This window comes from Vanacampus margaritifer, chromosome 2 (genome assembly GCF_051991255.1).
Source record: "Vanacampus margaritifer isolate UIUO_Vmar chromosome 2, RoL_Vmar_1.0, whole genome shotgun sequence".
NCBI classification, from domain to species: Eukaryota; Metazoa; Chordata; class Actinopteri; order Syngnathiformes; family Syngnathidae; genus Vanacampus; species Vanacampus margaritifer.
In genome coordinates, this window is record NC_135433.1 from 29,917,936 (window position 1) to 29,938,636 (window position 20,701).

The following is a 20,701-nucleotide window of genomic DNA, read 5'->3' on the forward strand; positions in this document are numbered from 1 at the left end:
TGGTAGTGATATTGTGATTTCCATGACTTACACCATGTTTAAACTCTTTAAATCAATAAGTGGTTGAAATGAATTACTAAATGAACAACATGTTAACTATTATTTGTAGAGATTGTGCAGTTTGCAGTGTTGCATCATACTTAAAGCCCCTCTCAATAACTTCTCAAGATTCAATTCATGTCTTCATAATTCTCCTTTTTCATGATCTGAGGGGGTCTGTATCATTTTTACTGGCACTAAACAACTTTGAGGTGGACGGTGTTAACTCTGCCACACAAAAAAACTACAAACGGCATACGTCCTTTTCCCAGACGAAAGTCAAGTCAATCGTCTACGCGCGTTTACTGTTATCATGCAGAAGCTACAAAACACCCCAAGTAACGAAGATTTTTGTCTAAGGTGACAATAATAATGATGATAAAAAGCCTACTTTAATGTGGTTAAAAGCACAGTATAGGATTTCTCTCGCTGGCGAGGTGAAAGACGGGGAGGGGGGGTTATCTAACTGACGCTGCCTTTGCGGGGACTCGGCTCTTTGTAGTAGGTAGCTTTCCATGTTCAAATCTAAATAATTATGCTAATGTTAGCTATTGGAAAATTACGTGGTAGCAATAAATAGGCATCAGCTTGATAGTTTGCCCTTCCACACTGACCCGACCAGCCACGCAACACTCAAAAGTTGTGTGCTTTCTTGTTTACGAATGCTTGTGAATGCATCGCGGGAAGGCAGGAATGGAGGGGAAGCACAGCATTTGTGTGTGTACAATAAAGAAGATAAGATCACAACCACCGTCTACTGTTAACATGCTCGAGAAACGTTACAGTGCTGTATAAAGAAAACATAGAAAATAGCCACTGGAAACCACGTAATTTAGTCAAACCCTGTGCGCTAGTCTTTATGAGAAATGTGGTTCATTCAAGGGAAAACAATACTGTTTTTGTACAAAGGTACCGCCATAATCAACAAAAGCCAAATGCTGCTTTGTTCTGCTTTAAACCTGATTCTAATATTTTGGTAACGCAATTTATCCACATGACAGAATTAAAAGACAAGATATTGCATCAGCACTAATGAAACATATGGCAAATTAACCTTACATGTCTTTATTTGTGGGAGGGAACAACTCCACAACTCCACACAGAAAGGCCGCTCATGTTTTAATCAAAGAGTGGACCGTGGGGCAGCACATTATACATGACACCAAAAAATATTTGGAATTAATTTCAAAACATCTCTATCCTTTCCATCTGCTTAGCAGTATATGACTAAAAAATATATATCCTACAGTTCTTCCTCTTTGGCACTATACGTGGAGCACATTAGTTTACGAATAACTTGTATATTTGAATAAAAACAACTACTGCTACAGATTATAATAGACAATAATAATTATTAATAAAAAACATGCCTAACTACATAAAGGTTCATAGTTACTTGGTCCCTCTTTATGTTTTGAATTAAAGTCATGTTAAACTTGTGTGGTTCTTTTAGGTCACAATCTTATTGTGTATTCATGGGAATTCACAAAGGATTTTCTGTTATGTTCAAGAGCGGCTCATGCAAGTTTTTGAAATGTGAATGAGAAGCCTGAAATCTTACAACCCATATATGCACTGCTTCAGAGCTCTTCGGTGACAAGAAATGATGAATACAACAAAGAGTTCAGTTTTCAGAAAAGACTTTGACGTCATCTACAGTTTTCTGTGACTTAAAAAAAACAACATATTTTTATAATACTAATCATAGAGTCTTGCAAATACATCAGCCTAATAAAAACTAAAAGCTGGAAAAAAAAGAGAAAATGGTCAGCCTGCCAATCACTAAATATGAACGGAGGCTGCAGTCAGGCAGTTCTCATATTTGGAGCAAAGGGTGAGGACATGGATCATCAAACTCTCCAGCGAGCTCATTACTCCATCCAAAAGGCCAGGACGTTTGTACGATGCCAGAAGGGGATTAAGAAATATGACTCTGATTTCAGATCTTTCCAAATAAAATCTACTGCTTTTCCTCAAAACTGATGGCACACTTTTGAATGAAACATACTGTATTCTCAGGCTAAAGTTTCTCTTCAATGTTGTGCACATGTTTAAATTTTAATAATGGTGTAGAGATTATGAAGAAATATGGATGATGTTATTACTAATGGACTCTTTCAATCCCAGTAACAAGCAGAAATTCATCATAATTTGTGTTTTGTTTAAAACGCTAGCTATCATGGTAAATTCCAACACAATTACTCACCATCACGTTCTTACCAATTTTTTTAAATTAAAAGTGTGTTTTTATTGGACCCTTTGTATGTGTTTGGCAATAGCTCATAAGTAGTGTTTGGTCGTAAAGTATTCATCCAGTTGCATACATTATATGATATTTACCGCCAAGTAAAGATGACGGTAGAAAGCGTGGCAAAGCATTTCCATAGAGGAAACTCTAATTCCCAAGGACAAGTTTCACAAGTGTGGTTATGTTGACCAGTACGTAAATTGGCCACGGCAATTGGCTGGCGACAACTTCAGGGTGAACCCCAACTCTCGCCTAAATTCAGCTGGGATAGGTTCCAGCACATCCATAAATTGGAACGACAAAAAGCAATTTGGCCAAATATTTTTAAGCCCCTAAAAAGGCAGAGGCATAACATTGCTTCGAATATGATAAATGACAGATTCCTACAAATTATCTTAAACTAAAGCTGAAGACAGCATTTCATCATATGTATAAAAAATAATTCATTAATAATAAAACATTTTCACTGAAAGACATCTTACAAAGACTATTGGACTCCTGACAACTCATTATAAAATAAAATAAAATAAAAAGTACAGTATATTATTTACATTAGACACAAAGTATTAGTATACTGTTCTAATCAAATAATATTAGGATTGCATGTTGATAGTATTATTTTTAGCCTGGAAGAGATTAGCCCAACAGCATTATTTTAGAAACAAAACAGTACAGTATTCTTACCAGCTCTGTTTAGAATTACATTAAGTCCTGGTACACTTAACTGTTAGTGTTTTTATCATTTTATCAAAAGAACATTTGTGACTTGTGTGTGATCAGTGGTGTATCCAGAATTTACTGGAGTGGCCATAAGATGAGACTTGCGTGCACAGCAAACATAGCTAGCCATATTCAGGGTTTAAGGAACTACATTTCACACATATCCAGAACTTTGCCCAAAACAGTCATAATACAACGAGTAGCAAAACTAAGTAAAAAGAACAATTTTTGCAGCAGATTATTATATATATTTTTTTTACTTATTTTTTGCCATTGCTTTGCTTTTATGTACTGATCGTTTCGTGCACTTTTTTTTGCCAGTTAAAGCCATCACAGTGATCAATTGTCACCAATGTAGACTGTGATTGACAGCTCATTCAATCAAATCATATTCAAGAAACACAATGACCCAACAACCTCATAATTATTCACAATTGTTTTCAACAAATTGTTCCTGCTTGCTGTGTGTTGGGCAAGATTGGTAAATGTGCACATTTAATTTCATGAAACCCTGGCTTTGGAATAGTATGATAACCAGCTTCTCGGCTGTGTTAATTGTGTGCTAAAATGTGAAACTAATAATCTTGACTAATGTTCACTACAAACCAAATATATAAATAAAAAATATATCTCGAACAACCAGAGTGCACCTAATCAACACCCAATCAGATACTGTAAATGGTCAGTCCAGAGAGTGTGTGGCACATTGCTCCAACCCTGTGTGTTATGAAGCTCAAACTTTAATAAATCACATAAAGTATGCTCATTTTATATGGTGACATTTTCACCATTATTTGTGATGGATGGATGGATGGACGTTTTTACTAGCTGAGATATCTCAAGAAGCTTCTGAAAGTGCAGACAAAAACGCACTGATGTTCTGACACCTGTGTTAGTCTGTTATCCCTCTACTTTCTCCTGTCATTTTAAAATGTCCTTGACTTTGGTCAAAGACTGACACGAACCGAAGTGCAACTCAGTTAATTTGCAAGCAGAGTGAGACCACCTCTTCAAGCACCCTCAAAGCAGTCTCTCTCTGTCTCTCTTTTTTTGGTCAAAACTGACAAGTGTGAACAAATATTTAAAATAGCTGTAGTTAATATTAATTGGACTTGTTTCTGGGATTGGCACTAGCTTTTAAAATTTGCATATGGCAGAATATAAAAATGGCATAAAAAATAACAATGCTCATTAATCATTCATCTACTAGCACAATAGCAATAAAAATAATAACAAGGGGGGAAAAAACAAAAATGACAATGTTACTAAGAGCACAAGAGAAAGGAAGAAGGGAAACAAGGTGGGGGGGCGGTATACTGTAAATGGAAAAAGGAACGAAAGAGTGTGTGTTTGATTCTAGATTTATGTGGGTTAAAATGCTAAGGAGAGTGGATTAAAGCATAGGTGTCAAACTCCAGTCCTGGAGGGTTTTTAAGTCCTGCAGGTTTTGGATGTTTCCGTTCTCCAACACAGCTGATATATGATCAGCTCATCAGGAAGCTCTGCATAAGCCTGATAACGATCCTGCTGATTGGAATCAGCTAGTGTTGGAAAAGGGAAACTTCCAAAACCTGCAGGACTTCAGGCCCTCGAGGACCGGAGTTTGATACCTCTGGTTTAAAGGTTTCGTACTTGGTTTTGATTTGGTGTGCTATGTTTGGAGTCAAGGTGATTTATTAATTCCAAGTATCATTAAATACTGAAATATTGTTCCTTTTTTGAACCAATGTTATTTTTTTTGTTTTTTTGCAATGTATTCTATAAGAGAGTTAGGAAGGTGGTCATTTTAAATTCATTTTAAAGTGATAACTAATCTGTTCAGGCATCCATGATTGACATTTCTTTTGTGGGGCATAGGGAACTTGAACCATTACCGATTATTTAACATCTAATCAATACTGACAACAGCTATGCAGTGATCTAAGTAAATCAGACTATATGAGGCCCATGTTTTTAAATTAAGGCACTGCAGAGGTCACTTGCATGTTATCTAAAAAATGAGACATGACTTCAAATAATAAAAAAGTCGTGTTATTGTTAGGCCCAATTTTTTTCTTTGTACACAGCTACAGCATGTCATATACATGTAATTTTGTTATCAATAACAAAATACAATGTTTTGCAGGTTTTACCACATAGAGCCATTTTACAGTGTCAATCATATATTTCAAACAAATTTTCATTGGACTTTAATTTGTCCATTTATAGTTCAGAATAGCATGGGACTACTCCCCAAAAATTTAATCACAAGCATTGTACAGTATAACACATTAAAGTAAAAGTTCACAAAGCCAATAAAAAAGGCCAGAATAGTTTTTTTTTGGTTTATTATGGTGAATTGTTTGGGAGATCAGAAGTGGTTCAAAAAGAGAGAGAGATAAGTGTGACACTTTTCATCTGTTGGTGCAGACAGAGCAGCACAGTAATAATGTCCTTGAAAACATGAACATAAATGACTGCGGCACACAATGGCAACATCTGAGATGTTTCGTGTCACTAAGGTGAAGCGGCAGGCGATACAATATGCTCTATAAACGTCAGCCTGATTACTTGTCATTATTTTGCATACCAACACTACTCCATTAAAATGTGTTTATATTCACATTTCTTCTGAAAATCAAACTTTTATCGTATGTACTTGTAGAGGTTTAAATATTATACAGTATACTGTAAATGTAGAAATATATCTGTATGAGTTTGATACTGTACGGTACAATTAATTTGCAGCTTCTGTTAAGAATTCAGTTACATGTAGCACTTATTTGAAGACAATTAGATCAATGTTTATTTCTTATTCAAAATACACTTGTATCTTAAAAAAAAGCAAACCAAAAGAGTAGAATCTCCATATCCAGAACTATGCCATACGCCCACTCATGCATACTCGTACCTCACTTCACTAGTCAGGTTTCCATCCAAATGTTTTGAAATGTTTATGCAAATTTTGTGTAAATGCGCAAAACGGACATGCGACTTATGCCCGTTTCCATCCGCTCTTCTTTTGCGAATGTGTGCCGCGAGATGACGTTGTAGTGACGAAACTTTGGGACAATAGGGAGTTCTAGGTGTGAATTTTGGTTTTGGCGGACTGAACGGAAGAAGTTTGTCTTGTTGGCTTCCCTCCCGCATGTAAGTGAAATGTGTCGTTACATTGAGAGCTGATGTTAATAAAGCCATCTAAAATTGCATTAATGTTTTTTTTTCTTTAATTAATTATAAAAAGAATGAATCGTGTTTCTTCGTCTCCCCAAACATATCTTACTTTATCATCCGCCATTTATTGTGACTACAAACGTGCGTGTGACGTAGTATCGGTCGAAACTTGTGACGTAGTATCAGTCGAAACTTGCGACGTATATCCGGTCTTGTAGTCGCTTATTCGCAAAACCTGTTTGCATTGCCAAAATGCGCATTTACCTTTTTTCAATACGCTTCAAAAACCACCCCCTCCAAGCGTAAAAACTTTTTTTTGCGAATTTTGGGCCTTTTTTGAAACCCTGATTCCAGCCTACTTGACAGAGCTCCTCCATCGACACCCCCACAACATGCACCCTCTTCTCCACTAATGTGAATGTCATGTGTGCCCCCCCCCCCCCACACACACACACACCCCAACCCCAATAAGGACCACAACAGAGGAACAGAACCTTTGCCATGGCTGCTTCCTCCACCTAGAATGCAGAATCTTAAGCCATTCATGAGTCCTCATACCTCTCCTTAGTTTAAAAAAAGTGTACAAAAGAGTGTACCGGTGCTGCGGTGTAATTTATTTATTTTTATTATTGAATCCTTTGCTAACATAAACAGCAAAGTTGCACTGAACATTGTGTAGTTGAATCCAATTCACACAAACAGGCAGTCAAAATCCTGCACTCTCGTTTGAATGACAAATGCACATAGCTTTCTTCATCCACAAAGTACATTGTGTATACAACCCTACCTTTGCTGATGTCCTGGTACTCGAGCCACAGTTGCCTCTGAACCTGTTTGTTGGGGTACCAAATAGTACAGGACTCTTGGAACCCGTACATGGCCTCCTGCACATAGTGGTTTCCAAACTCCTTTAGGATGGATACAAAGTCGCCTCGCTGTGTTGCCCCGTCCAGCGAATGGATGGCCGAGCTAAAGGCTAGGAAGAAAATGAGGGATAGTTTGATGAAATGTAAACAAAAATACACTGAAAATATTGTTAATCCCTATGAATCATTATGTTTTGAATTTATTTAATTAACCCATATTAACCTTGTATTTCATTTCAATACATCTATCTGTAGAAGAGGCTTCTGTTTGTCTCCATGTTACATGTTGATATATTTTTTTTTATGTTAGTAATTAGCCCCAATGTAATTTATTTTTTAAATAAGTTAAGCAGCAGCTGATTCGTGAAGGCTTGTGATTTGGAACCAGAGGGTCACAGTTGTTGTACTGCTACGGACACAATTCATTGCAAGGTTTAAGAGACACAATACACTTTCACACTTAAAAAAAAAAATAAAAATTTACAATAATTTTGCACTCGACTGAATGTTTTTAGTCCACAAAAAAGTACTTCAATTTAACGGACAATCAGCTTAAAAGACTGTTTTAATTAGAGTTTTATTGTGTTTGCATTATTGTCTTAGCATTTTCCGTTTGACTTCTGTAAATTGAAAATCTCTCTACAGGACAGGATGGTGTGAAGTTTTGTCCCAACTTCTGCTGGATCTTTTTCTTGAATGTCTGCTATACTGACTCACCTGGGAGAGGGTGTTTGATGTTGTGAGACCCGAAACACCCGAGGACCCCAGGAAACATCACTGAAGATGTGTCTGTGTTGCACTACAAGTATATGTTAAGAACTACTAACTTTAGCTACCAGATTTTTTTTTTTTTTTCATTTCAATGTTTTAATGCCAGAAAATGTCAGAAAGATTGAAACATGGGCCACTTGGGCCCAATTAGCAACACATATGCGGAAGAAGGTCTAGTGTGTACAAAATGGTTCCCTATTCATATACTGTACTGTCTAAATTGGGAAAATGTGTTGACTAAGTACTTCAAATTAGTGGTTAGCAAGTTTACCTCACAGTCCAGAGGTCCTGGATTCAAAAGTGTGGAGTTTTTTTCATAGCAGTACTCCAGTTCAATCCCACATTTATGAGGCAAGACATCCATGTTATGTTAATTATGATTCTAAATTGCCTACAGGTGTGAATGTGAGTGTGAATAGTATTGTATGTACCCTGAGACCAGTCTACCCGCAACACTAATGAGGACATGCATTCTAAAAAAATGGATGGATGGATGGATGGATGTTGAATGTGACACACTGATCAGGAGATCAATATTGCCATGTGATTAGCCTTACAGCGCTGCACCAAATAATAAAAAGTAAAAGCGCAATAGTGGTTAATCATTATCACTTCCTCGAGATTTGGTGTTAATAACTCAACTCACACACACCGTCTGCTCTTGTTTCCCCTCTAAAATTAAATTAGGCATCCATTGAAGTGTGAGACAGAGCTGTATGTGGCTGAGCACTGGGTCCTTTACTTTCAAATGTAAAACCCCTGTAATTGTTACCCCCTGGTGGCTATTGAAATATGATGAGCAGAAGAGGGAAATGGCAGAAACAGAGAAGAAGGGCAGAGAGTGACTTCTAAACTATCTGTTCCCCAAAAGGCACAATGTATAAGCAACAGCATCACCACTGCAAATGCATTCAAGTAGTGCCTACTGCAATGGAAACGTTCTGTCGCTCATTTCATGAAAGTTAAAGTGACTAAATGCAAAATTTCATCTATAGTTCCATTACCATGAAACATGATATAGTATGTGGTGAGGCAAATACATTGAGAGAAAGCCATATATAGTTCCTTAGGAAGAAAAAACAATCTTCCTGACATGGTTCAGTATAATCTACAACAGCCCCCAGGAGGAAACATTGCTTGACTAAATACCTATCAACAGTCCCCTTAGCCTAAGAGGTGTGCAAGGCAGACACTGTCAGAATATATTGGTGCTGCTCTGAAACAAAGCATTGTAATATGACAGAAACAAGAAAAACAAAATATGCATACAGTCTGTTTGATAACCTCATTTTTCCAGTCACACATGTATCCAACCATATATTCATCTCAATATACAGTATAAAAACAAGTGATAGTTTCTTTTTTTCCACAGAGAAAAGTATTTTCTATGAAACTCTTGGAGAGACATGTTTAAGGAAAACACAATCCTAGAAATTTACACGTTGTACACGAGTTTTGCGTTTCTAGCTAGTAAACATGTTTTCACATGCTCATCTCAAGAGATCAATGCAAACATTATTTAAAGCTGAACTGGACTGATGAAATATATCTGAAACGAAGAGTAAAATTTATTGAAATCATCATGGTCTTACAAAATGGCTTTGACCTAAACAACCATCTTGCTTTGTAGTCTAATAGCACATAAAGATTGTGGTTTCATTGTTGTGGTACAGTTCAAATAGAAATGCATAATAATGCATATTAAAATCACTATTACCAATCCCATGTTTGATGGACTCAGGGTATGCCTCAATACCACCTTGATGCCTTGACTAACAATGCATTGCCTTCCTCATAAAGGACCCATTTCACTTATTGCTGTTCCCTCGGGGCACTCCACTAAACAGCAAAGCCACAATCAGTCAATAGTTTAATTTAGTGGAAAGGAGCCAAATTGGACTTCTTCTTTTTCTTTTTTTTCCTTCCATGCAAATAATTGTACAACTGCCTGCAAGGGACCCTTGTGGTGTAGTGCCTATTACAGGATTTAACAGTTCTAACAACTGCTCGTTAGCTCTTAGCTAATGCTAAGGTAAACATTTGCTAGTCTATTAATGGCACACATTTTGTTTGCAAATTGCAGCCAATGGAAAAAGCAGTAGAAGTCATTTCACAAAGTGTGGCGTGTGAGACCCCATAATGGTCTTGACAAAAAGGCATCTTGGTATTTAAACAGTTCGCTTCAATAAGATGTACCCATTTTGACATCATGAGATTAAGACCATATCTAACAAAAGTTCAAAAGATCAAAAGTACCTCGCTATTTGGACTTTTCAAACAAAATATTTTCAGAGGAAATTGGTCAGTAAGCTTATTGTCATCAGCGTTTTGCAACAGATACAGAGGGACAGAAGAAAAAAATCACAGAAAGGTATACAAGTGGATGTTCTTGAAAATGGATTAGTCAATTAACGGCTCAAATACCTGGCGTCCTATTTTTATGCCCGTTGCGGGCACAAATTGGATGCAGTCCAACTGCGTAAATCGATGGAATTTTCTTTATGTTGGTATTTTCGTAGACGGGCATAGTTAAAAAGTGGTATTTGTGCTATTGTGAGTGTAAACACAGCTATCATTAAGAGAGGCACACCGTTATTAACGTTGCAGAAGCAGATTATTGGCATTGCTGAGGCAGAAATAAAGTCGCTGGAGCGCATGCAGAAGATCAAAGTGTGCAAAGTACATATAAAAGGAACCGCAAGCATGCGTCCACTCAGGTGTATTATATAAAGACGGCAAGGGTGTTTACAGACAACCGCTGTTAAGTGGGCATTTAGAGACCAATAATTTGTGTTTCCGCACGGACACTTATTGCTGACGTACTCTGACCGGCCATCACCAAAACACTACTAAGATGCTTCCTAGGGTTTGTTTGTGGTCTCCCTAGACTGAAAAGGGAGAATATTATCATCGCTACATGTTTGATGTTTGTAACAAAACAATCCGCGTTAAAATCGCTAAAGAAATAAATAAGTTCTAATGAATTTATTGGAGCCAAACACACGTAAAATGGCGGCCCTACGTGCGTCAGCAACAAGACAAGATGGTATCTACTATCTATGTTAAACATAGAGCAAGACATATTTACTTGAAAAAGCCTAGTAAAGGTTGATGCACTCAGAAATTCTAAGTAAATTTTACAAGGACTTAATAATTTCTGATGTGAAAAACTTTACTAGAATTTTTTCAAAGTAAGTCCCGACCGTGTGAGCTCATCCTCATCTTCATCAGTCTCTGCAGCCGGCCTCACTTCAGAGACGGATGTCCTCTTGCGTCTCTCAGCCATTTTCAAAGTATGTGGTGAGATTGGTGGAGCTACAACAATGAATGGCTGAATCTGAAGCTCAACGGCTACATGCTACAAACACGCGAGGTGCGCATGCGCAGCTCGGAACGAGCACGCACGATGTTGTTACGGCAGATTGATTGACAGGATCCAGTACCAAACGTTAAGATGACGCAGCAACAAAAGATCTTTGAACAGACCTTTAACAACAGCCGCAAGGAGGTTTGCAAACGCAGACGCTGGCGGACCTTAGTAACAAACTCACTTCGCAAAACCAGTAGCTAGTTTAGCATTAGCTAGTAGAATAATCAAGTACAAAGCTATGACATTCATAGCTTTAAAATGGAATGGAACCAAAAAAAAACATTAGGGTGACGGCGCGGGATCCTGGAGCATAAAGTAAGTTATTTGAAAAACCTTTCTGTCTGGTTGGTATGCTTCATCAACGCCCAGAGTAGGCTTCGACATTCAATATGTTTGAATGAGACAAGTCTCATGCGTCAGGCGTAAACATTTGATGAAGATAAACCGCTATTTAAGTGCACTCCTTTTACCATTTGATATTTTGATCCAATAGATTTTTCATATGTTGGGCTATGAAGTGATTTTCGGGAAAAGTACAATAAGTAAGTGATTCGAGTTTATTCGGGGCTAATGCTAATCGAGATTGCTACCTGTTAAGCATAGGCTAATTTTGTTGGTGTTTGTGTAAAATGTGTATATGTGTACAGAAGATAAAGAACAATGAGTATTTATATCCACTAAATTCAGCTCATGTTCAACCTTAGTGGACTGAAAAATATATAAATACACAACACCTGTGCCACAACTTAAACCTGCTTTTAGCTAGTTTAAAGGGTTACTTGACTCATTGAGCCATTTTCACAAGTAAAAAGTTAACATTTTGTCCAGAATTTATTTGATAACCTCATTATTTTTCATGTAAAATTAATACCTTTTAAAAACATTTTTTTCCCACTTGCTGTCGACTGAATATGACATACTTGAAATATGAAATACTTTTTAGGTAACGACCAATCATGGGTCATTGGCTCACCTGTTTTCTGGGTTTGGTCAGCACACTGAGCCACCTGTTTCCTGAGCACAGGTTATGTCATCTTCAGTCGACAGCAAGTGGCAAAATTAGTTTTTAAAGGGATTAACTGTTCATGAAAAATAATGAAGTTATCACATTAATTATGGACAATAATTTCTTCTTACTGTTGAAAAGGGCTCAATGAGTCAAGTATCCCTCTAAGGTCTCAAGCTAAAAAACATTTCATCTTGTAAAGCGAAGATGTGCCAGTTTTTACACTGAGTGGCCATATGTTTGTCTATGAAAATAGAGCCCCTGGTGAAAAATTTACAGAATGTTATTAAAAAAAAAAAAAGATACAATTAAGTTCACCTGCAAATGTTTACATCGATTTTTAGTTCATCCTAAAAGTGCACTTGAAAGCTGAATATCCCTAATTTTTTGTGAGTATATATGCTATAGTGTAAAATAGTATACCAAGTCAAATAAACAGACATTGAAGGCATTCTATAGCACTGTATATATATATATATATATATATATATATATATATATATATATATATATATATATATATATATATATTTATATATATATATATTAAAAAAAGTGTATATGTTGATTCGTCCAAAATAAGTTGTCTCTCGTCTTTTGTTTTCCCTAATTTTTCAGCTCTCCATCTGCATGCTGGCTTGGTGCCTGTGACATACATTGCCAGTGTACCAAATAAAACACATTTATCCATTATCATGAGACACTAACCTTCAGGTGTCACACGACAAACAATGACAAATATTTATCAACAGGGCTACACTTTCCCTCAAAGAATAACATATATCATATAATCTTCTCCACATCAAACAAAGTGGTGTACTTTTAAAAAATATATATTATTATTATTATTTTTTTTTTTTACAAATGACAATTGTCAAAAGCTGAGTGATTTACCTTGAGATAAAACCCACTGATTGAGTTTGACATGGTAGAGCACAGAGCGCAGACTCCAACGCTGCACAAGGGGGTAGCCGGACACTTCGCTATAGTTCACCATGCCTGCAATCACACACAATACAAATATGAACTGTGTTATTATGAATACCGTACGAAGTTTAAGAGAGAAGTATTGGCAGTATACTTGACTGCTTCTACTCCTGTAAAACCTCACAGTAAATTGAAATCTCTACAGTGCATTGGATGTGACAGCTCAGTGTTACATCAAAGGGAAGCTTTATATCTCAGCCTTGTTTATTTTACCTGAAGAATTGGAGAGAAATATGCACCCATGTAGATTAGATGGGAAGAGCGAAAAGCATGTTAAATTCATTGGTTTGAGATCAAATAAAGACATACACTGCAGCTCACCCTCAAATGAAATGCACAGGGATTGTCAATATTTAGATATAGCGAGGAAAAAGGGACACAGCAGAATTTAGGTTGCTTGGCATGACATGAAAGTGGAAGTCAGCATACACACAGAATTTTTTAAAAGTGTATTTTATATAAATTCCACATTTCAGAGTCACTGCTAGACATTCTTATTTCTTATACATTTGCCTTTCTAGCACAAAAAATGCCAACATTGCAACTCTTCCTTTTAATGCTAAAGGCCTTAAGTATTGTGAAGGGCTGGATAAGCACAGTCGGACTATCAATTATTTAGTGTGTGCACGTTGTATTAATATGTTTATGGAATATACATTACCGCTTTAAAAGTATGTGCAATATTTGTAGGCTACCAGAAAACAAAAGCACTAGCAAAACGGATCTTTGCACATCAGTCAAGCAAGTTAAGATCCAACCAAATGGCTGACATATCTGTATGATTTTCCTCTGAATCACAGATAAACTGTCTTCACTTTTGCGAGCCTGCCATGGCTGAACCACCTCCAATCTGCACTGTGCCGTCAGTGTAGGAGGATTTTGCCTTTCACAAAGAGCAGAATGATGGCACAAAATCGCATGACACTCACTCAGCCTTTCCTGGCCTGAAACTGCTTAATGAGAACACTTTGAATGTGTATTTTGGACACATCATCATTGTTGAAATTTAGAATGACAATGTTGCTCAGGACAAGCTTAGACTTAAGAAGAAATGCCCAACCTTGAGTTCAGCAGAGAATTGAAAATAAATAAATGAAAATAAAAAATACAAGGACAATTTGATACAGCCCCTTTACTACTGCAGAATTTACGATAAGTACTGCAATCACAATTTGAAATAAGTTTGACAGTGTTAAAAACAGAGATGTCATCTGGAGATAGCTTTTAATCATTTATCATGGGTTATAAAGGCATATTTAGTCTCGTTTGCCTATGTGTCATTAACACTTTACTCAAGATTGTGACATGACCATCACTTTTCATCTTGATTGCAGCTATGACTAATTAAAGCCACACAAAGAATAGTACGCTCACATCTAGATAAGTATTACATGTTGCTAGGCAGCAAGGATGTCCACTGTGTACCACTGCGTGACTAATGTATACAGTAGTCATAAAAGACAAACTTCACTTTTCATCAACAATTACACTGGGCAACACATTTTTTTAGTTAGGTCTGACAGTTGTTAACAAATTTTTTGGGTGAGGTTTTTTAGTTCTAGGGTCCCTGTTTGCTTAAAAAAAAAAAAGAAATACATGTGTCTGTAAATAAAAAAATACTGAGCTAGTTACAAGCTTTGAAAACGAAAAAAAATGGCATAAAAGGAAATATAACTTACAAATGGTATGCCCATGGTTACAATGTTAAAATAAAAGAAAGCATCAATCTTGTTAATTGCTACTATGCTAGCTTTCTGTTTGCAGATATTGATAGCACTGGGGTTTATTTCACAAAGCAGGTTTAGTCAGAGCCCTGGGTCAAGAAGGCCTGAAATGTTAGCGTATTTCCACTGGAGCCCAGCATCGCACTGCTCGGCTTGCTGGCGGGTCAGCTCATCCCAACCCACGCACGCACTGCGTTTCCACCTCCAATGTGCATCTGGGAGGTTGGGCGGAAGTGACGCATAACTGGCTGTGACACAATAGTGCAGGAAACAACACATAACCAAAACACGGAAGCCACGGAGGACAACGCTGCCTGGTTTCGTTTGCTCGTTCTGTTTTTTTGTGGTGCTTCAGATGTGGCGTTTCTTCAGAGCTCGCAACGCAAGGAGGATAGCCGCCGCGAAAAAAGGACAATGTTTTATTGTCGGAAAGCCCTCGAGGTTATACACGCTGATAGCAGTGGGAGCGAAGAAGAAGACGAACACTTGTCGAAAAGGACACGGCTGATAAGTTAAGTAAGAAACTAAACTGTGTTGATATAACTACCTCAAATCAGCTGTCCTGGAACCAAAAACGCAGAGTTTCCGGTCTCAGTGTATGTCAACTCGCTGTTCAGGGTTAGTCTCAGTGTTTGTTGTACATGCATTGTGAATGGACCCCTGACCTATTGGGAGCTGTGCACACCCCTCACTGCAATATTTCAAGTGTGAATGCACAAACAAGTTGCCACGCAGCTATAGATAAATCCAATCATAATCAGCTCTTCTGACTACAGTCTTACTACAGCTAATCAGTCAAATTTTGGGTGACTTCCGGGTAATCGGATAATATGGACGTGTAACTGCGAGCTCCCGACTGTCGGTTTACTAAAGTACCTCCAATTAAGGCAAATTGTCACTATTGTTGACTACTAAGAAGATAAAAGGAGGGAAACATAATCAGAATCATAAGGGCAGAAAGAAGCCAAGTCAAGTATGTGAAAACAGCAAACTCAGCGGTGACGAAGAAAAGGCTAATGAGGCTAACATGGCAGAAGCTAATATAGCTACTCAAGACGAAATGCTTCAAAGTGTCTCACTTCTTATCCAGGAGTTTAAGAACTTGCAAGCCAACTTGAAACAAAACCTCGTCGACTTTAAGACTGATGTTAAGGGGGCGATGAAAGACGACCTTGTCAAACGCTAATATCGCGGAGGCGCAGTCTCGCACAGTCAAGTTAGAGTCGGCCTGTCAATCAATGAAGGATATGCTGCTTACGGTGGTAAAAGAAGACGCTGAAATGCAAAAGAAAATTATTGATATGGAAGGCCTATCTCGAAGGAACAATCTTCAAATTTACGGGGTGCCGGAAGAGGCAGAAGGAACATTGACGATTGATTTTGTGAGTGGTTTGCTTAAGAAGAATCTCGCTTTGCCGCATGACATGGAGCTCCAGATAGAGCGGGCGCATCGAGCACTTGGACCCAAGCCAAATACGTCAACGGCTTCTCGATCGATCATTGTCAACTTCCTACAGTTCTATGTTAAGGAAATGGTCCTCAAGGAAGCATGGCGGAAATAGATTGAAGTCAACGGCAGGCGGATTTACTTTGTCAACAATTACACGGCGGACGTCATGGGAAAACGGAAAGAATAGGGCCCAATAAAAGCAGCATTGAAGCAAAAGGGTGTTCGCTTTCAAATGCCGTACACGAACATGCGAGTGAACTGGGATACAGGACTTCAAAACTACGAAAGTGCGGATGAGGCGGCCATGGATTTGACCAAACGTGGCATCGAGGTGACTAAAACTGCAAGGGAGAAGACAGCTACGAGGGAGAACACCGCGGCTGCTCTTGAAGGGGGTTTGAAGGAGGCGTTTTCATGGAGCGGGCTTGAGGTTTCCTGCCCCCCTCCCTACGACAGGGAGCAAGAAGGGTAGCGAACCGCACCCTTGTTTTGTGAAGTCACAAGTTTTGGTGTTTTGCAAATGTTTAAATGTTCATGTGTTTTTGACGTTTTGGGGCCTGGACTGTAATTTAAAGTGATGTGAGGTTTCATGAGAAATAACATTAAAAAGAAAGAAAGAAAAGCCGGCTACTTCGTTAGGGGAAGTATTTAACTTAATAACTAAATTCTCACAGTTATCAAATTATTCTATTAACTGGACAAAATCAACACTTCTACCTATTACAGAAAATTCATGGAACCCTGCAAGCCAGGACCCACACTACTCATTTCCTGTAGGTAATTTAAAATACTTAGGCATAAAAATCTCACCTAAATTAACTGATTTAATTCATTTAAACTTTTCTCCACTTCTGGATAACATTTATAGTGACTTGGAGCGCTGGAATAATCTTCCTATTTCTCTAATAGGACGAATAGCCACCATTAAAATGAAAGTTTTACCCAAAATAAACTATTTTTTCTCAATGATTCCATTTAAACCTACGGCTAAATGGTTCCAGTTGTTGGACTCAGCCGTTACAAAATTTTACTGGAATAAAAAAAAAGCAAACATTAGTCTATCTACTCTTCAGAAAAGTAAACCAAAGGTGGTCTAGAGGCACCAAATTTTATGTACTACTATATAGCTAACCAGCTACAATATATCGTTCTATGGGCACAACCCAACAGAGACACTAACTGTTGGCTGGAACTAGAACAGAAGGATCGTAATAACCTCAGACTTCGAGATTTACTCTTTATTACAACATCGATTAAGCGTCATAATTGTTTTAAAAACCCAATGATTTCCGCCACCGTGACTGCCTGGTGGAAGGCATTAGAAATTACAAAAGCCCAAGTGGAGCCCTGTGGGCTTTCTCCCCTATGGCATAACCCCGACTTTCAACTTAACAACCAACCGTTTCATTTAGATGTGTGGGAGCAGAAAGGAATTACACATCTCCACCATCTCTTCTCAGATAATATGTTTATATCATATACATCCTTGCTCCAAAAATACAATATAAAAAACGGAAATTTTTTACATTATCTACAAGTTAAAAATATGATAAAGAAAAAAATTCCAACACTTCGGGGTACGCTCCAACCGCCTGTTTTAGCTAAAGATATTAACAAGCTTTCTCCGACAACAACAAAAACTTTCAAAAATATATAAGCTACTTTCATATACTGATAAAATGTCTTTACCCATCTCAAAATGGGAGACAGACTTGTCTATAGCACCGGAATCTGACTTTTGGATTCAAGTTTGTGAAAACGCATTTAAAATGACAAAACACACAAATTTACAACTTATCCAATATAAAATTATTCACAGAACATACATTACTCAATATATGATGAAGAAAATGGGACTCTCAGACTCCAACATTTGTCTCCAATGCTTACAAAACACTACAGACACTTATGTTCATGCTTTATGGTTATGTACTCCGGTTATGTATTTCTGGACTAAAGTCTTAGAAAAACTTTCCGCTATTTTGGACTGTAGGATACCTTTATCTCCAAACTTGTGTTTGCTAGGTGACCTAACAACAACTGACTTACCACATAAACAATTTCAATCTACACTTGTAGCCCTTACTATCGCTAAAAAAACAATTCTTGTTAACTGGAAAAATAAACAAACTCTGAATATCGACCAATGGTCTAACCTCCTCATAAATCACATTTTAATGGAAAAAATATCTGCCTCAAATAAAAACCAAATATCAAAATTTATAGAAACATGGTCTACGTATATAGAATTTTTTAACCTAATTCTGGTTACTTAATTCTGTCTGTTAGCGAGAGCCACTACATCGCGATAACTTACATTGATGTTTCTGCATTTGGCAATTTATTATTATATTATATTATTAGTATGGGATTTTTTTTTTTAATGGGCTTTAGGTGAACTGATGAATACACACACGCTCGCACGCACGCACGCACACACACACACATACACATACTCACCCACATACAAAAAAAAGTGTATATATATATATATATATATATATATATATATATATATATATATATATATATATATATATATATATATATATGTATATGTATATGTATGTATATATATTTAAAAAGAAAAAAAAGAAAAATGAGAAAATGTTTTATTTTATTTTATTTTTTTTTTTAAAAAGGAGAGCAATGATGATGTCAAATCGAATGAACAATACTGAGCTCTCCTTAAAAAAGAAAAAAAGAAAGAAGAAATAACATTAAAATATTTCCGTTGAATGTGAATGGTCTAAATAATCCTGTCAAAAGCAGTAAAGTCATGACAAAGTTACGAAAAGATAACGCTCCTGTTGTGTTTCTCCAAGAAACTGAAAATGAAAAACTGAAAAAGTTTGGTTACCAGTATGTATTCTATAGCGTTTGTCAACAAGGTTGTCGAAAAGGTGTGACGACTACGCTGATCTCTAACAACTGTGACTTAAGTTAATGTATATGCTCTGCCAAAGACGGACTGATTTTTTTAAAGACCATGTTTGACAGGATTATTTTGGAGATGGAAGGAATGCTCCTATTTGGGGATGATTTCAACATGGTGATGAATAGCAAACTAGATAAGAGAAAAAAGAAAAAACAAAAGAAAAAATTCCACTTATGTTACTTAACGCCTTAAACCCATACTGAGAGAATTTGGTATCGTTGATGCCTGGGAGCTACACCCCTCCAGGAAAGACTACACCCACTATTCAGCACCCGATAAGAGTTATGCTAGAATGTATTATTTTTTTCACTCTTATGAGTAATGTGTATAGAATACAGCTGTGCAAAATTGGTGTGGTTGATTTATCAGATCACTCTGAAATGCACCTTGTACAGTAGTTGAGTTAAAATTAGAAAAGTTAAATAAATTATGGGGACCGAACATAGGACTGTTAAACAATAAGTTGTTTGTGGAAGAAGCCAAAAAATATATTGATATATTTAGAGGAGAATGATAATGGTGAGGTCAATCTTAATATTTTGTGGGATGCTCTTAAAGCAGTTGTGAGAGGTAAATTTATAGCTCAAATGACAGCTCTTAAGAAGCAGAAAGAAGAAGATTTTAAAAGGGAAAGGGGAAAGTTATTTGATATTGAACAATTACACAAAAACACCCAGGATCCTGAGCTTTTGTCTAAAATTCAGGAATGTAGGGACAATTTGGATAGAATGTATAGTATGGAGGTGGAAGAAACAATCATATTATGAAACCGGCTCAAAGGCTACAAAACTAGTGGCCAGGAGGCTAAATAAACAACAAGCAGACAGGATGATTTGCAAAATTAGGGACCCAGAAACCAATAATTTGACATATGAACTGAGGGAAATCAAAACCGTCTTCTGTAATTATTATACAGAGCTATACATTCAACTTGAGTCGGCAACTACTGACCAGATGAAATCTTTCCTTGACACACCAGATCTTCCTTAAATAGGAACGACACAGAATACGTTTTTGACATCACATATTTCTAGATTAGAAATAGCGAAGGCCATTAAAAACCTCAAGCCAAACAAATCCCCTGGGGGAGATGGGCTGCCTTCCGAAGATAATGATGGCTGCGTGTAAAAAGGCCATCACAAAGAAGTGGCTCAGCCCTGAACCCCGACACTTGAGGACTGGCTCAAAATGGTGGGCCTGATATAACATATGTAACTACTAATACATAGGTTAAAAGGATGGAAGAAGTCATTCGCCATGAAGAATTGATGAATTGGACACTGTTCACTCAACGACAAAAAATGGACAAATAGACTATATCACTGAACTGATTGAACTGGTTAAATATTTAGGATGATTCCAGTGCCCCTGCATTTTTTGTTTTATGACTGTCATGTTTGAAAATTACAGAGAAAAAATAAAGTAAAAA

General features: G+C 37.1%; 1 protein-coding gene across 7 annotated transcripts in view; it reads right to left on the reverse strand.

Moving 5' to 3' along the window:
* The window catches only part of astn1 (astrotactin 1), a 325,383-nt gene that overhangs the window by 139,469 nt on the left and 165,213 nt on the right, over window positions 1-20,701 (reverse strand). For all 7 annotated transcript variants that reach the window (XM_077557705.1, XM_077557701.1, XM_077557704.1 and 4 more), the window contains exons 16-17: window positions 13,068-13,172; window positions 6,948-7,136 (exon numbers count right to left, since the gene is read on the reverse strand). In XM_077557705.1, coding sequence (XP_077413831.1) covers window positions 6,948-7,136; window positions 13,068-13,172 — 294 coding nt within the window. The remainder of the gene's footprint in view (window positions 1-6,947; window positions 7,137-13,067; window positions 13,173-20,701) is intronic.